The sequence below is a fragment of the Cyprinodon tularosa genome, unplaced genomic scaffold, assembly GCF_016077235.1.
Source record: "Cyprinodon tularosa strain WSP-4 unplaced genomic scaffold, ASM1607723v1 ctg160, whole genome shotgun sequence".
Classification (NCBI taxonomy): Eukaryota; Metazoa; Chordata; class Actinopteri; order Cyprinodontiformes; family Cyprinodontidae; genus Cyprinodon; species Cyprinodon tularosa.
The window spans coordinates 393,338-414,247 of NW_024038438.1; the positions used below are offsets into that span (position 1 = coordinate 393,338).

Consider the following 20,910-nt stretch of genomic DNA (forward strand, 5'->3'; position numbering starts at 1 on the left):
ACAAACCTTACACCTATTTTTGTATGTAATTATTAATAATATATTTTAAATAAGGTAATAAAATGAACACAAATTTGTGCGGAAGTTTTTGTTTTGCATGTTTTTCTATATTATATATATGGAGAAAGAGAATTTATCGTTACATTCAACAACCTCAAACACAATTTAGGTACATTTTAATTAATGGAAACTGTTGATTTATTTTGTAATATTTGGTAGGAAGTAGCGTTGATAGTTGGGCCGCTTTGACAGGCGCGTGTGGCTCAGAGCGAGCAGGAGGGCAGTGAGTGGGGTTTATCTCTCTGTCCTGGTTTGTTTCTGTTTCTTTCCTACGGACCATTTCTGGAGGAACCGCTTCAACGCAAAGGCTGGAAGATGGAGATAGAGAGGGAAATGAAGAAGGTGAGTAGTCCCGATAGTGGGGTCTTCTCTGGCGTAGAGAGCAGCTGGGAACGCCCTGAAAAGGTGCGCAAAGCAGGTGGCCATAAACAAACTCCTCATAGTGAAGTCAATGGTGGGAGGCGTTTTTGAATCAATATGTGGATCCGAAACAAGTTTAAATTCAACCATTTCAACTAAGAAAAGTTAGTTTTCAATTTGTAATTTTGAATGAGGTTTTTAAGTTGATAAGTGCAGCGGTGACTTCCCTTCCTGGTCCAGTTCCACTTTAAGGAACTGCGTGACGCATGGCGCGTTTACAATATAAAGAAATAAATGAATTGAAAACATTCAATTACTTAAATACTTTTCTTGTTTCCGTGTGAATGTAAATCAGAATATTTTAGGTTACTTAAAACCAGTTCAAATTAGGAAGGTTTGTATAGAAACCTTTGAACTTTCCTCCCACGTTAGAAAAAACAGAGATCCGCAACAAACTCCAGGGACTTGTTTTATGTTTTATGTTAGAAGAAATTTTATTTTTATTTTTTTATGTACACATTTATAGTCTATTGATGTTAACCAACCCTGGCAGAAAGGTGCAAACACGCTGCAAATGTATAAATGCACAACAATTGGAAAAGTAGCTGGGAGCAGGGATGGTTGCAAGGGTTTCTAGTTTTTCCTCAGTTTCTCACAGGGTATGATTTTAACATAGGCTTTGCGACTTTCATCTGTCCCATACACACCCACACAAATGCAATGCTTACAAGCTTGATCAAGTAAGCACATAACATGTGGTTGAATATAGTGGCATATGTCCCAACAGATGAAACGGCATCAAACAGGGAGAGAAGGGATCCAGAAAGGCAGATCTGGTGACCAAAGACAGATTTGATAGAGGGAAACCTTCTGTTTTGTCACAAAGTGGAAAGAAAGAAAGATGAAGAGAAGATGAAGCATCTCTCTTTTTTTTAATCTTTAAAGATCAATGTGATTTAAATTAACCAGATAGCTGATATATTAGAAAATATTTTCCACTGCATTCCTGAAGTTGACTTTAATTTGTCACACTGTCACCATTGTGGTCGTTGGCAAAACCATGTGGGGACCTTACCCTGTCTATCATCTTTAAATTAGGTTTGGCCCATCTTGGCAGTTTCTATTAGAAGCTAAAAAAAATGTTGACTCGAGTTATATAACTTTAGACCATGTGGATGTGATAATTAAGGGTAGTTTGTCTCTAAAGAAAAAAAAAATTGATTATAAACAGAAGGGATATTGACATTTACAAAGCAGTCCGTGATGAACAAGGCGGCAAAGATGGATTTTCAGAAGACTTTTCTGGAAATTGAATGAATTAGTTGGTTAGAGGAAAGTGGGCAAAGCTAAAATGTTTACCTCCATGTTGAAAATCGATTCATACTGCTAATGTAACAAACTTACAAAAGCCAGTTAGTGAAACCCTCACTGGTTTTTATTGCCATGCAGACATTGTCAAAAGTTGAACATTTCTGCTCAACTGTTTCTTTCCAAGCCTTCATGCCAAGAGTGATGAAAGAGAGCACATACAGTTGGTCACAGTAAAAGCTGAGCCCATTGCTACGTTTAGGAGGGAAAACAGGACTAAGCACTGAAAAATGTAACCAACTCTGTCATCTATTAATTAGGGTGTTGATGGCAGCAGGCTAGCTGATATTTCTTTCTTTAGTATGGTGTCCATTTTTAGGTCACCCTGACTTGCTTCGTTTGACATTAAATCTCCAACACCTCTTTCCTGTGTAGTCCTGTTTGTTTTACTGTGATTAGCAGAATTGGCTTGGAGCTCGCTGCCTGGCTCTCCTGTGAAGCTGGTTAACAGTTGCTTTTTGTATCTCAGCTTCTTTCTGTATCTCTGCTTCTGTCTCCTTGAAACCCCAGTCAGCCTCGGCAGATGGCCGCTCACACTGTGCCTGGTTCTGCTGGAGGTTTCTTCCTGTTAAAAGGGAGTTTTCCTCTCCACTGTTGCTCTATACATGCTCTGTGTGAGGGATTGCTGAAAATCCAAAGGCAAAATAATCCAGGAGGAGCATGTCTTGCAAGTCAATAACTGGATGCAATAAACTGGTTTTCCTAACCAGTCGGACTGTATTATCTCTGTAAAGTTCTTTGAGATGACATCTGTCGTTAATTGGCGCTATATAAATAAACTGAATTAAATTCAACTGATCCTTTCGATTTACTAAAAATTAATTGATAAGACATTTTCTGAAAAACCTCAGTTTTCTCTTGTATCGAGAGGATCTTTCCATTAACCTGAGTAGCTATTATTTTTTACATATATGCTATGTATTGTGCCAATTGTGTCAAATACTGACATTTTATTTTATTCTTTCTGTTTTTTTTCTTACAAAGTTCATGAAGATGGCAATGGTTTTTCTTTAACCTAACCCATTTTCCTGTATATGTTAGTGTGTATGGCAAAGTGGTGAACCATCTGCAGATAATCCTTCATCCACTAAATTATATGGACCAACACTCAGCTATGTTATAAACTTGGTCATGATTGCAGTAAATTATTTGTGGAGTGAATCACCCGGTGAGCTAACCCTTCTGTGGAATCACTCATGTACACACCCTTCTAACAGAGACTCTTTCTTTTACCATCTTTAGATAAATATTTAGACCACCACATGCTTAAACCTGTTAGTTTGCCCCTCTTTGGATTCTACCAAGTTTTTTTTGTTACATTTTCAGTTTAGGAAAGCTTGAGTGATGCTCAGTCTCTCTTAGGATCTAGGGATTTGTTTCACAATTCCCATGAGGAAGAATCCGTTGAGTCTTTGTCTGCATTCCTCACCAGCGAGTCTCCTTTGGGGTCAAACCGTGTCTTTTGACTGCAGGGGCGTAAGTAGTTGACCATATTTGGTGATGGAGTAAGGTGGACGTGACAGCCATGCCTTTTTGATCACACGAAGTACATGCATTTCTGCTCCCTCCATCTGCTATCTGTTAATATTTACACTGAGTTGTTATAAAATGGTCTTTTTTGTTCTGATTAAAAAGTATTTATCGGTGTCTTTTTATCATATTATGACAGAATTTATCGGGGATCAGTTAGACTGATGACTAAATATTCGATGTAGGATTTAAAGGGATCCGCGACTAGTTGAACATTAATTGGAGCTTCCTCCGTTTGCCAGCTGTTTTTTTTATAAATGCTTTGCTTAAGTTGAGATTAGCAAAATATTTATTGTGTAATTTTTAGCATGTGAGTGAAGAACGCAAATGGCTAAATCAACCTAAAGATTGATCTCAAAAACCAAGCAGCAAATGCCTTGGATCTGTTAGACCAGGGGTCTGAAACATACGGCTCTGGAGCCGCAAATGGCTCTTTGGGCTCTCTAAAATGGCTCTTAATAGTGGCTATAATTATAAATAGCCAGATAATAGTTTTGAATATAGTATATTAACAAATAACATTCTTAGAGGCTTAAACAGTTTTTATAAAAGAAAACTTAAATGCCATTACAGAATGACATTAAAGAAACAGTAATATTTTTCTAGATCTATAATTCTTGTCATTAATTTGGAACCCATCAGTTTATTCTTTAAATAAAATAATATCTTAAACGACAAAATCAATGCTTATTCTTTATGAAACTGTCATGTTTTGTCCTAATATCAAAGACTAAAAACAAAATGAACCATTGTTTAAAATGGAAACAGATTTCCTATTGCGATATTTGTGGCTCTTAACAACTTTCACTTGGCGAGCTCAGAGTAAAATGGCACTTTGTAATTAGAAAGGAAGCATACCCCTGGGTTAGACTAATGTCAATATGATCTGTATCAGTATGGACCTTTAAAAAAACGTTCCGGTTGACCTGTAGGCAGCACTGTTCATTTTCTGCTTCAATTTTTCAAGAATACTTTAATTTTAGGAGCTGTTTTACTGTGCTGTAGTGATTACTTGTAAAGTAATATTCTTGTAAAATATCCCTACTCCTACTTGAGTATAATGTCAGTCTATGCTGTCCTCTGTGACTCTAAATATACCAAGATCAGATGAACATACAATAAGCACTAGATATTAACAGTGGGACTTTGTTACCCTGTCCTGTTTCCAAAGTTATACATTGAAAAAAAATTGGTTAAAGTATTTCTTCTGCATGGATTTTTTTATTTTATATTCATGACATTTACTTATTTTCTTTATGCATTCGAGTCTTTTTTAAAATACCAGACCTTGCACAAAGTCTTTCTGTCTGCACCATTTGTCAACATTAAATCAAAGGTCCAACAACTACTAAGTACTTGAGTAACCTTTTTGCCAAAGACTTTTTTACACTTGAGTAAAATAATGTTGAAGTAGAGCTACTCTTGAGTGCAATTTTTGGGTAGTCTACCCACATGTGTCCTCCTATAAGGCAATCCAAAGAAATTGCTGTTCCTCATGTTGTTTTTTTCTTTCTTTTACAGGTGACTCTGGGTCACGAGTTTGGTGCTGGAGCAGCTTGTTTAAAATGCAAGGATAAATGCGAGGGATTTGAGCTGCACTTCTGGAGGTTTGCACACTCTGTTTTTAGTCCAATTCTACTGATAAATGATTGTGAGCAAGAAAAGCTAGTTGAGTTAAATGTCTTGCTTTGTCTTTAAGCCTGTGTGTATGAAGAGGGGGCAATCCCTAATCCCTGGTTCTTGTAAAGCTCTGATTTGCTGATGGGAACTTGGCTGATTTCCAGTTTCTATTTAAAAACCAGATGCCAGGAACAGTATTCTAAAAGTTTTTTTTTAACTAGAGACTTTAATAGATTTAAGACTTTAAACAGGCTTCAGCGTCTTATCAGTGATCCATTTTGTCTCCATTAGTAACAGTAAACATCAATCTTTTGTTTGGTTAGCACAAAATTGCGAACACAACTGCCTGTTATTACTTAATATTGTAATGCAATTTTTGACTATTAACCCTGTTGTTTTCATTCAACTCAGACGTTATTTAAAGCACACATTTTAAAACAACTGGGGCTGACCAAAGTGCTTTATGGGAAAATAAGTTAAAACAGCATCAGTTGTTTTAACATAAGCCCATCGGTCTATTTTCCAAAGAAGGCCTAGGCAGCAAAGGCAGCAAAGCTGATATTTCTCTCCAGGATGGACACACAGCCATAATGGAACAGACCAGATAAAGCTACAAAAATGGGGATGGACAGAAAAAAAACAAAGTTATGGTTGGAGTTAACAAACAAACATCTGTCTCCCCCACCGGATATAGCCTTTCACTCAGTGACTAATATTTTTTTTAACCATAAGCTTTATCAAAAAGGGAAGTTTCAAGCCTTGCCTTAAAAATAGACAGGTTGTCTGCCTCATGGATTAAAACTGGTAGTTGCTTTCACATAAGATGAGCCTGATGACCAAAAGATCTGCCTCCCATTCTACTATTAGAAATTCTGGCAACCACAACTAAACTTGCACTTCCAAATTGAAGTTCTCTTTTAGGAACATAAGGAACAATCAGATCCCTGACATAAGATGGGGCTCGGTTATTTAGGGTTTTTTATATGAGGAGGACAATTTTTAATTTCTGTTCTGAATTTAAAAGGAAGCAAGTCGAGAGAAGCTAGGATAGAGATATGATCTTACTTTTTAATTTTCATCAGAACTCTGGCTGCAGCATTTTGGATCGGCTGTATGCTTTTATCTACTGTTTGTGGACTTCCTGACAGTAAAGAATTACAATAGTACAATAGCACTGAGATTTAACAAGACAGGTGCAGATACAAGTCCATTATCTGAGGCCATGTGAATATCGTTGGTGACTATCACCAGAGCTGTTTCAGTGCTATGATCAGCTTAAAAAACATATTGACACTCTTCAAATCGTTCATTGTGGTGTACATGGCCATAAACTTGTTTAGCTGCTATGTTCTGAAGAGTTTTTGATAAGAAAGGAAGATTTAACTTCCACACAGAAACCGTTAATTTCTGTTTATGGTTGGTTCACTGAGTGGTAGTATAATTTGGGGGTTCTTTGATTTAAAAGCTCTCATTGGGTGTGCCATTGATGAGAAAAAAAAAATACTGAACATTAGGGCCATGGATGCATATAATGACAGTTTGCTTCAGAAACAAGGCATCTCATTAAAGATGATGAAAGGGAAACAAAGGGCTTTATTTATTGAACCAGTCTGATGTCATTCCTTCTTGGTTTGATTAAAATGCTCTGGAAGCAGCAGGAGTTCTCAGCCTGATTACGGCCCGTTGCTCTGGAGATCAGACCCCTTCCTCAGAAATGTATGTCCTCTTGGTTTAGTTTTAGCAAAAGTGATGGCTTTGATGTAAACAGATGGAAACTGTGTTTTCCTTGATGCTAAAGACCAGCTAAACAAAGAGGATGAAAACCTGCCCTCCAGATTTTCATCTGGCGATTCTGACTGTGGAGGCTGTTAAAACCGGTCGTACTCATATGGGGGGGGGGGGGATGTACAGCTCGTAAAACTGTTGCACCTCTGACCAGATCTTGGATCTTATTTTGTCAGGAAAAAATATTGCTTTATGCAAACTCTTCTTTGAATAGAGCTGCTTTTTTCTTGTAAATTAGTTTGCCTTTGTATTTTTTTTTAGTTTTTTGGAAGGGGGCTTTCCTACTCAAACTGAATATCACAGTTCAGTAAAAGCATTTCTCTTCACAAGTAAAGTATGGTATGTTCAAGCTCTAGCATGCCGAGTCATAAATGCTGCCCATGTTTGCTGCAAGCATGTGGCTGTTTCTGTTGAGGCTTGTTTAAGAGGCTGTGATCTGATTAAAATATTACTTTATTTTACACAAAAGTTTAACAGAAATGTGCTTCTAAAAAACTATAAGGTAACTCGGAGAATAGAAGCGAGTTATACATTGATCACTGAGGACTAGTAATGTACATTTCAACACTTTGGCAAACTATTGATACTGTGACTGATTACTGACATCTGCTGGACATTTGAAATCACTACAGGCAGCCTCATTGACAGGCTAAACTGACACCGATTTATTGACCTATAATATCATTTAAGCCATTGTTTGCTATAATGTATTGTTTCATATCTTTTTTTAAATTGAAAATATGTTTGATATTCTGGATATAATCCATAAATGTGAACATACAACTGGAAAACTTAATTAAACATTTGCATAAGGATAGTTTATATATAAATAAATCCTAGTTTGTGGACTGGGATTTATTTATTTATTTAAAATAATAACTACAGTAAGAACGGCAAACTATGCCAATTTAAAATCAATTTAAATAAGTTATAAGTTGAGTGATAACTGAGGGGAAAAGGATGACAAAACAAGAAAATTGAAACAAGTATGTGATCAAAATGGTCCCACTTGGCTGAAACCCTTTGACTTGAGCCTGCTCCATATTTCTAGATTAATTTGATTATCAACTGCAAAAGATGAGAGATTTTTTTGGAAGATGTGTTGCATTTACAGATGCATTTATATACACAGTTTAGTGCGTCAGTCAGTTCGAAACGGCTCCTGTTTTAGTCACGTGACCTTCTTGAAACGATACGCACACTGACAACAGGGTTTTGCTTTTGGACCTCGACACATGCGCCAGCACATTGGGGTTGCTGGACCCATCACTGCTGAGGACATATGCTCGTCTACTCTGACTCCACTGATAAATGTTTTCATTTTAATTCAATTCAATTTTCAATTCAGTTTATTTATATAGCGCCAAATTCACAACACATATCATCTCAAGGCACTTTACAGTTCAACCAGATCATACAATCAAATTGATTCAAAGTTTTCTATCTAAGCAAAACCAGTTGATTGCATCGACTCATTGACTCAAATACAATCCATCACACTAAGCTTACTTGTAGCGACAGTGGAGGGAAAAACTCCCTTTTAACAGGAAGAAACCTCCAGCAGAACCAGGCTTAGTGTGAGCGGCCATCTGCTGAGACCGACTGGGGTTCAAGGAGACAGAAGCAGAGATACAAAAAGCAGCTGCAAAAGGCGGCCCCATCCAGGAAACACACAGCCAGGCAGACGAGCTCCGAGCCAGCTCCCATGCCAGAGGACGAAGAGAGCACATCCACTCAGTCACGGTCAGAGAAACAAGACTACACTGGAAAACAGGCTGATCTCCAGCATCTATAAACAAGGGTGATGGAAGCAGCACAGCTGATGTTTCTCTCCAGGATGGCGTCACAGCCAAACAGGAAGAGACGAGGCAAAGCTACTATGAGAAAAAGCAGAGAGAGCAGAACGTTAGAGATTGAACTAACAGATTCTGCAGAATAGGAGAATAGAGAGAGAATGAAGCAGCATGATGAAATGGGGGTCCCTATGTCCTCCAGAAGTCCAAACCTATAGCAGCATAACTATAGAGATAGCTCAGGATAACCTGAGCCACCCTAACTATAAGCTTTATCAAAAAGGAACGTTTTAAGCCTAGCCTTAAAAGTAGACAGGGTGTCTGCCTCACGGACTAAAACTGGTAGTTGGTTCCACAGGAGAGGAGCCTGATAACTAAAAGACCTGCCTCCCATTCTACTTTTAGAAATTCTAGGAACCACTAGTAAACCTGCAGATTGAGAGCGAAGTGCTCTGTTAGGAACATAAGGAACAATCAGATCTCTGATATAAGATGGAGCTTGGCCATTTAAGGCTTTATATGTGAGAAGGAGGATTTTAAATTCTATTCTTGATTTAACAGGAAGCCAATGAAGAGAAGCCAGGATAGGAGAGATGTGATCTCTCTTTTTAATTTTCATCAGAACTCTGGCTGCAGCATTTTGGATCAGCTGAAGGCTTTTAACTACAGCTGGTGGACTTCCTGATAGTAAAGAATTACAATAGACCAGCCTTGAAGTAACTAATGCATGGACTAGTTTCTCAGCATCACGCTTGGACAGGATATTTCAAATTTTTGCAATATTCCTCAGATGAAAGAAGGAAATTCTAGAAACCTCTTTGATATGGGATTTAAATGACAGGTCCTGATCAAAAACAACACCAAGATTTTTTACTTTATCATCTGAAATCAGTTTAATCCCATCCAAATGAAGTGACTGAATAATCAGCTTCTTTTTCAGAGACTCTGGTCCAAAGACTATAACTTCTGTTTTGTCTGCATTCAGAAGGAGAAAGTTAAGAGTCATCCAGGTTTTTATGTCTTCAAGACATGCCTGTAATTTATATAATGGGTTAGCTTCATCTGGATTTATAGCCAGATATAGCTGGGTATCATCAGCATAACAGTGAAAATTAATCCCATGCTGTCTAATAATTCTACCGATTGGCAGCATGTATAAAGTAAAGAAAATTGATCCTAGCACTGATCCCTGTCATACTCCACAGATAACCAGATGAAGATCTGTCATTAACATGAACAAAGTGAATTCGATCAGATAGATAAGATTTAAACCAGTCTAGTGCTGTTCCTTTAATTCCAACAAAATATTCAAGTCTTTCTAATAGAATATTATGGTCAACTGTATCAAATGCAGCACCGAGATCCGAACAGGACAAGTACAGATACAAGTCCATTATCTGAGGCCATGAGAATATCATTAGTGACTTTCACCAGAGCTTTTTCAGTGCTATGATGAGCTCTAAAGCCAGACTGAAACTCTTCAAAAAGTTCATTATGGTGTAAGTGATTGCAAACTTGTTGGGTCTGGGTCAAGAGACGGTTTCTTAAGCAGAGGTTTAATTACAGCAACCTTAAAAGCCTTAGGTACATATCCCTGTAACAGAAATAGATTAAGCACATCTAAAATGGAGGAGGAGATCAAAGGGAATACCTCCTTAAATAACCTGGTTGGAACTGGATCTAACATACAAGTTGAAGGCTTAGATGAAGACAATAATTTTGCTAACTCAGAAAGTTTAACTTGAACAAAGCAGTCTAAACCCGGTTCAGATTCCATGACTACCTCAGATACAATCGCGGATAGAGAAGTGCTTATGATCTTATTTTTAATAAGATCAATCTTATTTATAAAGAATCCCATAAAATCATTGCTGCTAAGACCAGGTGGAATGGACGGTTCAACAGAGCTATGACTCTGGGTGATTTTGGCAACTGTATTAAAAAGAAATCTAGGATTATTCTTATTCTCCTCTATTAATGAGGAGAAGTATGCTGCTCTTGCTTTAGAAAGGTCCTCTTATACAGCAGTAAACAATTTTTCCAGACTAGGAAGCCCTCCCGCAGGCCTGTGGAGTGATATTTCTCTTTTAAGTCACTGAACAGGTTTTCTTATTATTCTTGTGCAGGAAGATTTGTCGGAACTGTAAGTGTGGCCTTCCTGAGCATGATGTGTCGATGAATTCAGAGGAAAACAAGAAGGTTGGCAAGCTGTTTGAAGACACCAAGTACACGGGCCTCATAGCCAAACTAAAGACTGATGGCATCCCCAGGTACCAGGGCAACATGGTCACCATCACTCTGCCAAGCCCTACCACCGCTCACACTGTGCCCCCTACTGCTTCCTCTACCATCGTACCTCCTGCCACTCTGGCGGGAGCCGCACAGCCTGGTGTCACGCCTGCAGGAACCGCACCTACTGGCTCTCCATCACCAGCTCAGTGGAAGCCACAAGTACAGCCCAAACATGTTGTCGTCAGTCCAGTTAAGGCTACCAAAGTACCGGCCACTGCTAATGCTACAGCAGCCAGCGTGGTTCCAGTTCCTCAGCAGGCCCCAATGAAATCAGTCACCTATGAGTGGGCCCCTCCTGTGTCCAACAAGTATCTGGTAAGATAGTTAGTTCATTCATTTGTATAATTTTTTTTATATCCTTCTGGCAGAATTTAACAGAACTGTTAACACAAGATGCTCATTAATCTTATTTAAAGCTGGCTTTGATATCAAGGTAGTTGCTTTTTGTAAAGCCTCTGTCACATGTCCCAGAATCTTCTAAAATGCTGGCATGAGCTGAACTTTCTATGTATTTTTTTTTTCTATTTTGGGTGTATAAATAGAGTGTTCAGTACGAGTGCAGAGCTTATGTCCAACGACAGCCTAACTTATGCATAACGCACAGCAGCGTAATGCCCATGAAATGTCACAAGCCAGTGTCCTGAAGGGGGCAGCAATGCGCCCAGAGAGGGTTTACAGTTGCAGCAGATTCAACGTCATGTCTGCTAGGAAGTTTGTTGGTAGTGACCGTGAACGCAGGGAGAATTCATAACACTCACCTTATCGCTCACCCTATGATTAGGGGCGAGTATTGTCATGTTCGTTGACTTATCAAGTCAACGAACAATATTGTCATGATATGGCAATATCACTATATATATATTGCGATATTTTCCCCAATTATCAAATTAAATGTATAGATAAAAAAAAGTGCTGTCTATGTTCATCAGAAGATATTGATCATTTAGTTATTTTCGGTACCCATGATGTTTGGGGTTTGAGTCGGTCCATGTCTTCCCCTGTGACTGCCTCAACCACAGTTATGGTGCTGCGCTTCAAAGCAAAAGGGCTCCACAGCGCTATCTGCCAGAGTGGCGGTGCAGAGGTAGCCCATTTTCCCTCACTGTTTTAGGTAAAATGTTTTTTTTTTTTGTTTTTTTTATTCGATATTATATCGGACGGCTAAAATCACGATATATCGCCAAATCTATTTTTTTCCCCACACCCCTACCTATGATAGGGATGAAGTCTGGAGAACGCCCTATTATACCAAAACGCTACCAATTCGCCATTATGTGGTAGCTGTAATTTAAAAACGCATTCAGTGGTCGTTTGGAACACACCAAATGAGTTGGAGATAAGTTCTTGATATGCACAATTTACTCATAGGTTTTGGATCAGCTAGACACCACAACTTTAGTAACTTACCCTTTACGTATGTCAATGATCAGATAACTTACCTGTAACTTATGGCCCAAGTATGGCATACACTGAGATACGTGTCAGCGTGGAATGTGCTCATAACTTATACAAAACTGACCCATAACTAATCCAATGTATGCCAGTGATTTTGCCAGAATTCGTATGGGAGGAATATGCTGGTTAATCTGTCAAGGTGTGACAGGGGCTTAAAGGACATTGGGGGTGATAAGTGCTATATCTGTATATTTATTTGTTTACACAGGGAAGTCCAATTGAGCTTGAAAAAATCTTTTTAAGGTAAGTTAAACAATTATGGTACAATTTAACCCTTCTATTTCATCGAGTGATAACTGTAAAAATTTGTCCCGATTGATATTAAGGTCTTACATTGTGTCTGGACATTTTAAAATTGTTGAAGTAATCTAACAATACATGCATAGTTTTTGTAGCCCAAAAATCTTTGTGCTCCTCAATTACTTTATTTTTGGTATGTTACCGACCGTTTCTCGGAGTAGAACTGAGAACCAGTTTTAGCAATCTATTAAGTAATCTGTTACTCCTGCAAGTAATAGATTTGAGCCTATATCACTCTTAGATGTTAGTGAGGGAGTTATTTTAATTTTTTTTGTAAGGTTAGTTTTACAGCGCTACAGCGATGCGCAGTGGTTACTAAAGGAATTATGTTTCCTTTTGCTGGAAAACGGTTGTTGAAACACATATTTATGCACTGTAAACAGGCTGTTTCTTAGATATGGAATTTGCTTTATGAGGCAATTATGTGTGTGTGTGAAGGGTGGTCATAATACAAAAATGTCAGATTGGATATCAGTACTAGAGATAGACTATTGCATCGGTTGGGTGATATTTTTTTTACCAATATTGGCGTTTTTCTCACTGCAGTCACAACCATATGTACCTGCTGGTGACATTTTTACAGTTGAAATAATAAAAAAATATTTTAACATGTGAGTCTCTGAAATGTAAAACCTGTTCTGGTTGTTCCCAGTCGGCCTTTACTTCTCCTGTCCTTGTTTAGTCTGGAGTTTTGTCTTAAGGAGCCGTGTTGTGGTTCTCCGTGTGATTCAAGGCAGAACAGTTTCTGTTTAGTCTCTCCTGATTGGTTGTGCTGCTCTTCCCTCGCCTCTGTCGGTCAAACATCCTTCTTTATTCAGGAACTGAAGTATATCTGATATCTCTGCCTTCCATCAGGCTGTGCGTTACATCGAGCTGCTCCCACCTGAGAAGCGTCCGGTCGCCGGGACAGAGGGGGCTGCTTACCGCCGGCAGCAGATGGATCGTCAGCTGCCTGAACACGACCAGGACCCTTCAAAGTGCCACGAGCTGAGCCCTGCTGAGGTGAAGCAGATGCAGCAGTATGTGCGTAAATGCAAGGATGAGGCCTTAGGAGTCGGAGACGTCCTGCTGCCGGAGGACATGGCTCAGATCCAGGCAGGGGGACCAGGCGCCGGCGGTAAACTCGGAGGGTCTGCATCTGGGCCTGGTGCTGGTGTTGGAGTGGCTGGAATCTTACCAGGGGGTCAAGTTGGTGGAGCTAATTCTGGCCCAGTTCTTGCGGGTTCTGGTGTTGGTGGATTTGGACCTGCTGGAAGGGGAGCTGGACCAGGACCCACCTCAGGTTCTGGAACTGATCAGTCTGCTGGTCTCAGACCAGCAGGAGGAGCCATGGGTACTGCTACTGCTGGGTCAGTCGGACTTCCACAGAAGAACTTTGTAAGAACTTTCTTTAAATTGCTCTTCTTATTTATGGTGGTCTGTTTTTTCCCCTGAAAAGATCTCAATCATGTTCTTAAAGATTACATTTAGTTTAGTCCTTTTGACTTTTCCTCCATCCTATGATCAATTTATTTGATAAAAAAAAAAATTTATTTGCAAATTTAAATCATGATTTTCAAAGATAAAACTCCTGCTGAAGAGAAAACTAACAAAAAGGTCCTGAAACCTGTTGGATTTTAATCTGAATTATTCCCACTTAATTTTAAGCAAAATATAAAAAGTCCACACTTATTTAAATTCTAATGTTTATTTAGAATTTGCTCTTTTCTGGGTCTGTGGTTATTTGATTAATATATCAATGTTCATTTGAATTAATCAATGAATTTAAGAACAGATGCTTTCAGTAAAATAAATAATAAATGTAATACATTTAGATAAAAAAATTTAACTAAACAAATGTTTTAAATGTAGTAAAAATACTTTATTATGCATTTCTAATTAATTGTAAATGAAAAATCAGAAAAATAGCCATAAGAACATTTGTGCACATATTAAGAAAATGGAAATTTTTGATATTTTTCCGTGGATTTGTGCTAATTATTGCTGTAGGCATGTTATTCTTTCAGCAAATGGCATGTTTTACACTCTGCCATAAGTGTGGGTAGCAATCCTATTTCAAAAATTATTTTAGAAGTATTTCAATAATCTCATTATCTGGCAATCCCAGCCCATTTTTTTTTCCAATCAGTTTTGCCTAAATAAAAAGAATGAAGAAGGGGAAAAAATGGTACATGGTTCACCCACTTTACACATTCTTGTTGATGTTATTAATTGACTCATCACTCTTCCTTCAATAAACAAAGTATATCTTCTATTTTATATGATACATTTCCCAATAAAAGTCAAGTAGTAATTGTGCAAAACTATTAAGTTCTCTAAATAAGACAGTTCTGTGCAGCGAAGTCATGTTTTTGGAGGTAAACCGTTTGAGTTTTAGCCATTGGAGACAGCAGCACACTTACAAACTGACATCTGTGAGAATGAATGTTGTTCGAGTGACGGCCTAATTAATAAAGTTATCAGATTTCTATAGGGACCAAGTTCTCTTTCAGTGCATCACTGTGATCAGTACTTAAAAAATAAAACAAGTGATGGTGACATTCCCAGACTGGACACTGGGGGGAGCCATGAGGCCAGCTGTGGTCAAAGTGCCTGTTCTCTGATGGACTGGGAGGTTATTGGGAGAACATCTAGGACAAAAAACTCTGCAGCATCATGAGCAGTCCAATTTTTAGTGCAGTTTGACTAAGGTGGCAAAATAGTGAAATGACCCTATGTCGTAATAGTGATATGTGGAACAAACATTGTTGCTTTTTATAAAGTGATTTATAGTCACGGCGATACTTTTCAGTTTTCAGATCAAACCCAAGAATTAGCACCAAGAGTTGCCTGAATCCTGTTCTCACTGAGAGAACAGTGAAAATGCTATTATATCAAAGAATAGAAACAAATTTGACCATGATAGTTAACATGTCTGCATTTGTTGTAGACTCATCAGTTTCACCTAAATGTTATAGAAGATAGCTTAGCATCAAACAAGGATTGATTTGGAATATAATGGCTAAACTCATCATCCAATGGAAGTGGTAGATCTTTTCTACCTTTACTACATCCCTATTTTAACACGTTTTCCTCCTTTTCTTTTCAAGTCATGCCATCACTGTAAGAAGCCTATGCTGTTGGGAGAGCCGGCCGTTTATGCTGAGCGGGCCGGCTACGACAAACTATGGCACCCAGCATGCTTTGTGTGCTGCACCTGTAGTGAACTACTGGTGGATATGATTTACTTCTGGAAGAAGGGCAAGATGTTCTGTGGACGGCACTATGGAGAGAGCGAGAAGCCTCGATGCTCTGGCTGTGATGAGGTAATGAGTTAGTTTGGGAACGGAGGCTTTGTTGGCATAAAATGCAGATTTTGATTCATTTGTGTTTGTGTCCACAGCTGATCTTTAGTAACGAGTACACTCAAGCTGAGGGGCAGAACTGGCATCTGAAACATTTCTGCTGCTTTGACTGTGACTGCATCCTGGCTGGAGAGACGTATGTGATGGAGAAGGACAAGCCCATCTGTAAACCCTGCTACATGAAAAACTATGCTGCGGTGAGGCTCTACTCTGCCCTTATTTCAGGAACAAGTTGCCATTCTGAAATGGAAGACCAAAAGAATTTTGTACTCTTTCAAAAATAAAAAAAAGACTGAAATTATTTAATGTTGAGCAGCTTTAGCTAATAAACCATCATAACTGCAGAAACCTGCGATGAAATAAATATTCTCTTTAATGTAACCTGTAGAATTAAAGTTGATTGACAGAATCTATAAAAAAAATTGACTGCATGAAGCTACATCAGTGTTGTTCTCATCAGTCGGAGGTTTCCCCACTAACAAAACAGGAAGATGATGAATTATGTTGCAGTTTAATGGACAAAACGGATCCCTTGTTTTCTGCTGCCTGCAAATCTGTTCCTGGATCACAACCTAAATTCAACAGAATATCAACTCTGGTGACTATTTTGGTTGATTTATTTTCAATTTATTTTAAAACATTTGGATTTCTGTATTGCATCATATGACTAAAATAATTGGAGTGGTAACATTTTACTTGCTATAAAACATCTAGGTAAAACATCAAAGAGTTGATCATTTAAGGGATTATGCAAACTTTTTCTAAATTTCTCTTCAAAGGATTTAGCTTAAAAAGTCTTGTTGTATGAGTGTACTTTTAAAACCAGTGGAGAGAAAAAGCTAAATTCTTCACCATGATTATAACGGATTTTTTTTTTCCCAGGATGATACCGATTATTATGTCAGTAGCCCAACCGATATTGCTTTTTCTTCCTCCATTTATATGATGAGATGATGCAAGGAGAGCAAGTCTTAATTTAAACAAAAAATAACTAAATAAAAATTTATTAACAATTCAAACAAAAACTTTGGAATAAAAAGCAGATGGAGGGAGAGGCATGCATGTGCTTCTCTTTATCTCAAAGTATGGCTGCTGAATGCGCTAATAAATCAGCCAAGGAAAAAAAAAAAAAACACTTAGGCTATTGGCCAAGAAATATCCTCCATGCAATGGTGTGGTTCTATCTCTGGTCCACTATAACCTGTAAATTACAGCAAAAATTTAAATAAACAGCAGATCTTTGTGTGATACTATCAGCACTGAGAGAGTTTGTGTTTGCTTGATAACGAGTGTTATTTGCTAAAAATTTGGCTATACACATCATGATACTATGGCCTTACAGTAACAAAGATGATATATTGCGATTTTTATAATGATTTAGCTCTGGAAAACCTCACAAGATCGCTGCTTGTCACTCTGCTTCAGCTGGTGCAGAGCAGATGAAAAATGTAGCCTCTGCCAACCAGTGGCTGGTGGTTTAAAAAAATAAAGCAGCTTTACATCTGCTTCTTCCTCCATACCAGTTTTTATATCTTAAAATTTGGATGAAATGTTCCAGTTAATGGCGCTGTCACAACTCGATCATTTAGCCAGCGTATCCCTGACGTCCCAGAATCTCTTAAAACTCTGGCATATGCAGAACTTTCTATGTATTTTTTCTATTTTGGGCGTTTACATAGAGTATTCATAACAAGACCAGAACTTATGTCGTATGCGTAACGCACAAAAAGATGATTTCTCAAAGGAGTTCCAGCATCAGCTGATCAAACATGCCAAACTGCCGTCGCATCCGATACATGGTCAGACCCTTCAATGCTGATGACTTCTTCTTCATCTTGTTCTGGCCCTATTAGCACACAACTGGAATAGAGTCCAATTGATGACATCATGCTGATGTTGGAAGACGGCTAGTATGTATTGCCATCTTAGTCTTGCCGTATCCTCCATCTCTTGTGGAACGTCTGAAGAATTACTGACGGGTTCCTCCTGTTAACCCTCCTTTATACCAAATGCTGCCAATACACCATTATACACTAGCTGTAAGTTAAAGACACATTCAGTCTGGAACACTTCTCTACGCTTATTCTTTAGAGATAAGTTCTTGATAAGTTATGCAATTTACTCATAGGTTTTGGATAAGCTAGACTCCACCATCAGATAACTTACCTGTAACTTATGGCCAACGTATGAGCATACACTGGTATACATGGTGTACTTGCTGTATGTCGACAAGTGCCAGCGTGCCTATAACTTATACAAAACTTTCCCATAACCAGCATTTTTGCCAAATCTTTCATATGTCGGCATATGCTGGCTAAATCGTCAAGGCGTGACAGCGCCATAGCGATGTTTCATTTATATGTAAGATATTAAAATGTGAGTATGGCTGTTTGAGTGTTGTGATATCCTTCCTCTCCCCAGGAATGTGCTTCTTGCCAGAAGGCGGTGGAGCCTGAGGCTCAGAGAGTTTCCTACGGCGAGCACCACTGGCACGCAGTGCCAGAGTGCTTCAAGTGCTCCGGTTGCACCAAGTGCCTGATTGGTCAGCGCTTCATGGCGGTGAAGAACTGCCTCTTTTGCTCTGTGGAGTGCAAGAAGAAAGTCATGGCTTAGGCAGCCAATCCTGTTTGCCCCCCTCAGCAGAGGGAACAGGCAATGACTGTGATGGTTGTAATCGTTTTAACATACTAATGTGCCTTTTCCCTTTAATATGGAAAGCTACTGTAACAGTGACTATAAACTCAGCTTCTTCGGTTTAGAATGACGGGTAGGGGCATCTTTTTTTAAAGCCCTGCCCTTATTATGATACAATATACATACCCCTGAAGCGGTATGCTGTTTGTATCACGTCATCTCTTACCTTACCATTCCACTGCCTCAGAGCAGTAATATGGTGGAAAGAATTTAGACAACAAAATGCAGAAAAATATTTTGGATCTGAATATTGTTGCACTGAATGAGAATCACATTGCACATGTAATTATTTTTCTGTTGCACGTTTTGATGGTGCATCTTGGTTTACAAAAACTTAATTTGGAAAGGTTTTCAAACCTGTCTGCCACCATTTTATCCATCCTTACTGTAGCACTCCACATTCTGATGTGTTTTTTTTTGTTTTGTTTTGTTTTATTTCTTATTTGTATTTCAGTTAGTTTAAAAAAAAGATCCTTGGTCTTGAACAAAGAAAATGAATAAAATTATTGCAAATTATGTATGAAACTTGTGAAAACTGAAAGCAAAGTGTTCCTTAACAGCTCAGGTATCTAATCCTGCTCTGCATAAATTAGTTTTTTTTTTTCAATAATCTTTTTTCTCAGTTGCCTCATGTAGAATCAGAAACCCCACAGTTCAATCGATAGCAGTAAATCTATAGATACTAAACGCAAGGGAAGGCCTTTTAATTGATTTTGCATATTTCAGTAGCCAGGCAGTTCAAAGTGCTGTATATATTAAAACACAGGGAAAATTATATTGCTAGATAGGGTTAAAAAAAAAAGGGATAATGATTGATAATAAAACGAACAAAAGTTGGATTACAAACCTAAACTGCTAATGTTAGGTAGCACAGTCAAAAGCCATTATGTTTTTAATCTCAATTTAAAGCAATTGAGGGCTTCAGCACTCTTACAGTTTTCTAGCAGTTTATCCAGTTTAGTGGAGAATAAGAACTACAAGCTGCTCCATGTTTGGCTCTGAAGATTTCAGCCAGAGGACCTGAGAGGTGTGGGTGCTCTGTTCTGAGATATATGGAGCCAGAGGAAGGACTGAAGGCCGAGCTGATTTGCACCACTATCTTAGTTTTAGTGAAGATGTGAGCAGCAGCTTTCTGAATCTTCTGCAGCTGTTTTATCCACCTACTTTTTTGGTTTTAAGTGATATCTTTGTTAAAGGGATAACATTTTCACAAACGATGTGATTTCTTGTTTTGTTCCTAAATATCTCTTTGGCCATTGTAAGAAAACCAAATTTGTCCAGTGTTCTGTAATAACTTTTATCAAAAGTAGGGCCAGTCAATTTTCTTCTCATTTGTTATTTAAGTTAAGCTCACGGTTTTCAGATCAACAGTAAACGTCAGACCAAAATAGACTTTCTTTTTTTTTCTTTTTTGAGTTTTTTCTTTCTGTGTACAAAGGACCTTTATTTTTTATAGTTGATACTCTGCAAACAGAAAAAAAAAAGAGATTAGAGAGAGGGGAAAAGTGTGCCGCAAAGGTTATCAAGGCGGAACCTGCGACCTCCCCCTTGATGACTAACGCCTACGTTTATGAGTTGCAAATAATTGTCAGAAAATTTCAAACTAGAGTTGCCGTTGAACACTGAACAAATGTAAGCAAAAACATCCATTTCGAACAACATCCATTATTTCTATCATTTGTACTATGTTAGGCTTTTCCATGCATTTAACTGTAGGTTTCTGTTCACTACATCATCTGTATGGTGTCTAAGGCTGCAACTAACAATTATTTAGCAAATTGATTGATCTGTCGATAATTTTTTTTGTCAATTAATAATTGGATAGCCAAAGGTTACTTAAAGAAGATTTTTTTTTTACGAAATTAACCAGTTGAACCTGAAACAATTCCATTCAAGGAGTTCTGGATAGAGCATATTGACAGATGAAAACGTTTTTTTTTTTGTTTTTTTTTATCTTAAATGCAAAAGGTTCATATGTTTTTTTTTGTTTTTTTTTTTTTTTACAATTTTTATATAATTTCTGCTCTAAATGGGTTGCTCTGTCACCTAATGGCATGTTTTACAGTCTCTATATTCCATTTAATGAGTATTCAATTAATAAATTAGTTGATTATTTCAATAATTGATTAATCATCATCAATCTGATTAATTTTTTCAGCCCTAATGGTGACTGATGTATGAAGTTACGTTTTTCAAAAACAAAAAATTCAACACTGATGTTGTAGCGGCCTCAAAAAATCATATATCAAATATCATTTGGTGTTAAAGGGTTAATCATCCCTTTCCCCCTGTGGTCAGTTCGAAAGAAT

General features: G+C 38.0%; 1 protein-coding gene across 1 annotated transcript; it reads left to right on the top strand.

The window, feature by feature from the left end:
• The first annotated feature begins 239 nt into the window (after nucleotides 1-239).
• On the top strand, nucleotides 240-18,810 carry tes (testis derived transcript (3 LIM domains)). The gene is made up of 7 exons (XM_038280530.1): nucleotides 240-402; nucleotides 4,840-4,925; nucleotides 10,643-11,123; nucleotides 13,419-13,940; nucleotides 15,653-15,868; nucleotides 15,946-16,104; nucleotides 18,329-18,810. The coding sequence occupies exons 1-7, from the start codon at nucleotides 376-378 to the stop codon at nucleotides 18,518-18,520; spliced, it is 1,683 nt and encodes a 560-aa protein (XP_038136458.1). The 5' UTR covers nucleotides 240-375; the 3' UTR covers nucleotides 18,521-18,810.
• Nucleotides 18,811-20,910: the final 2,100 nt, after the last annotated feature.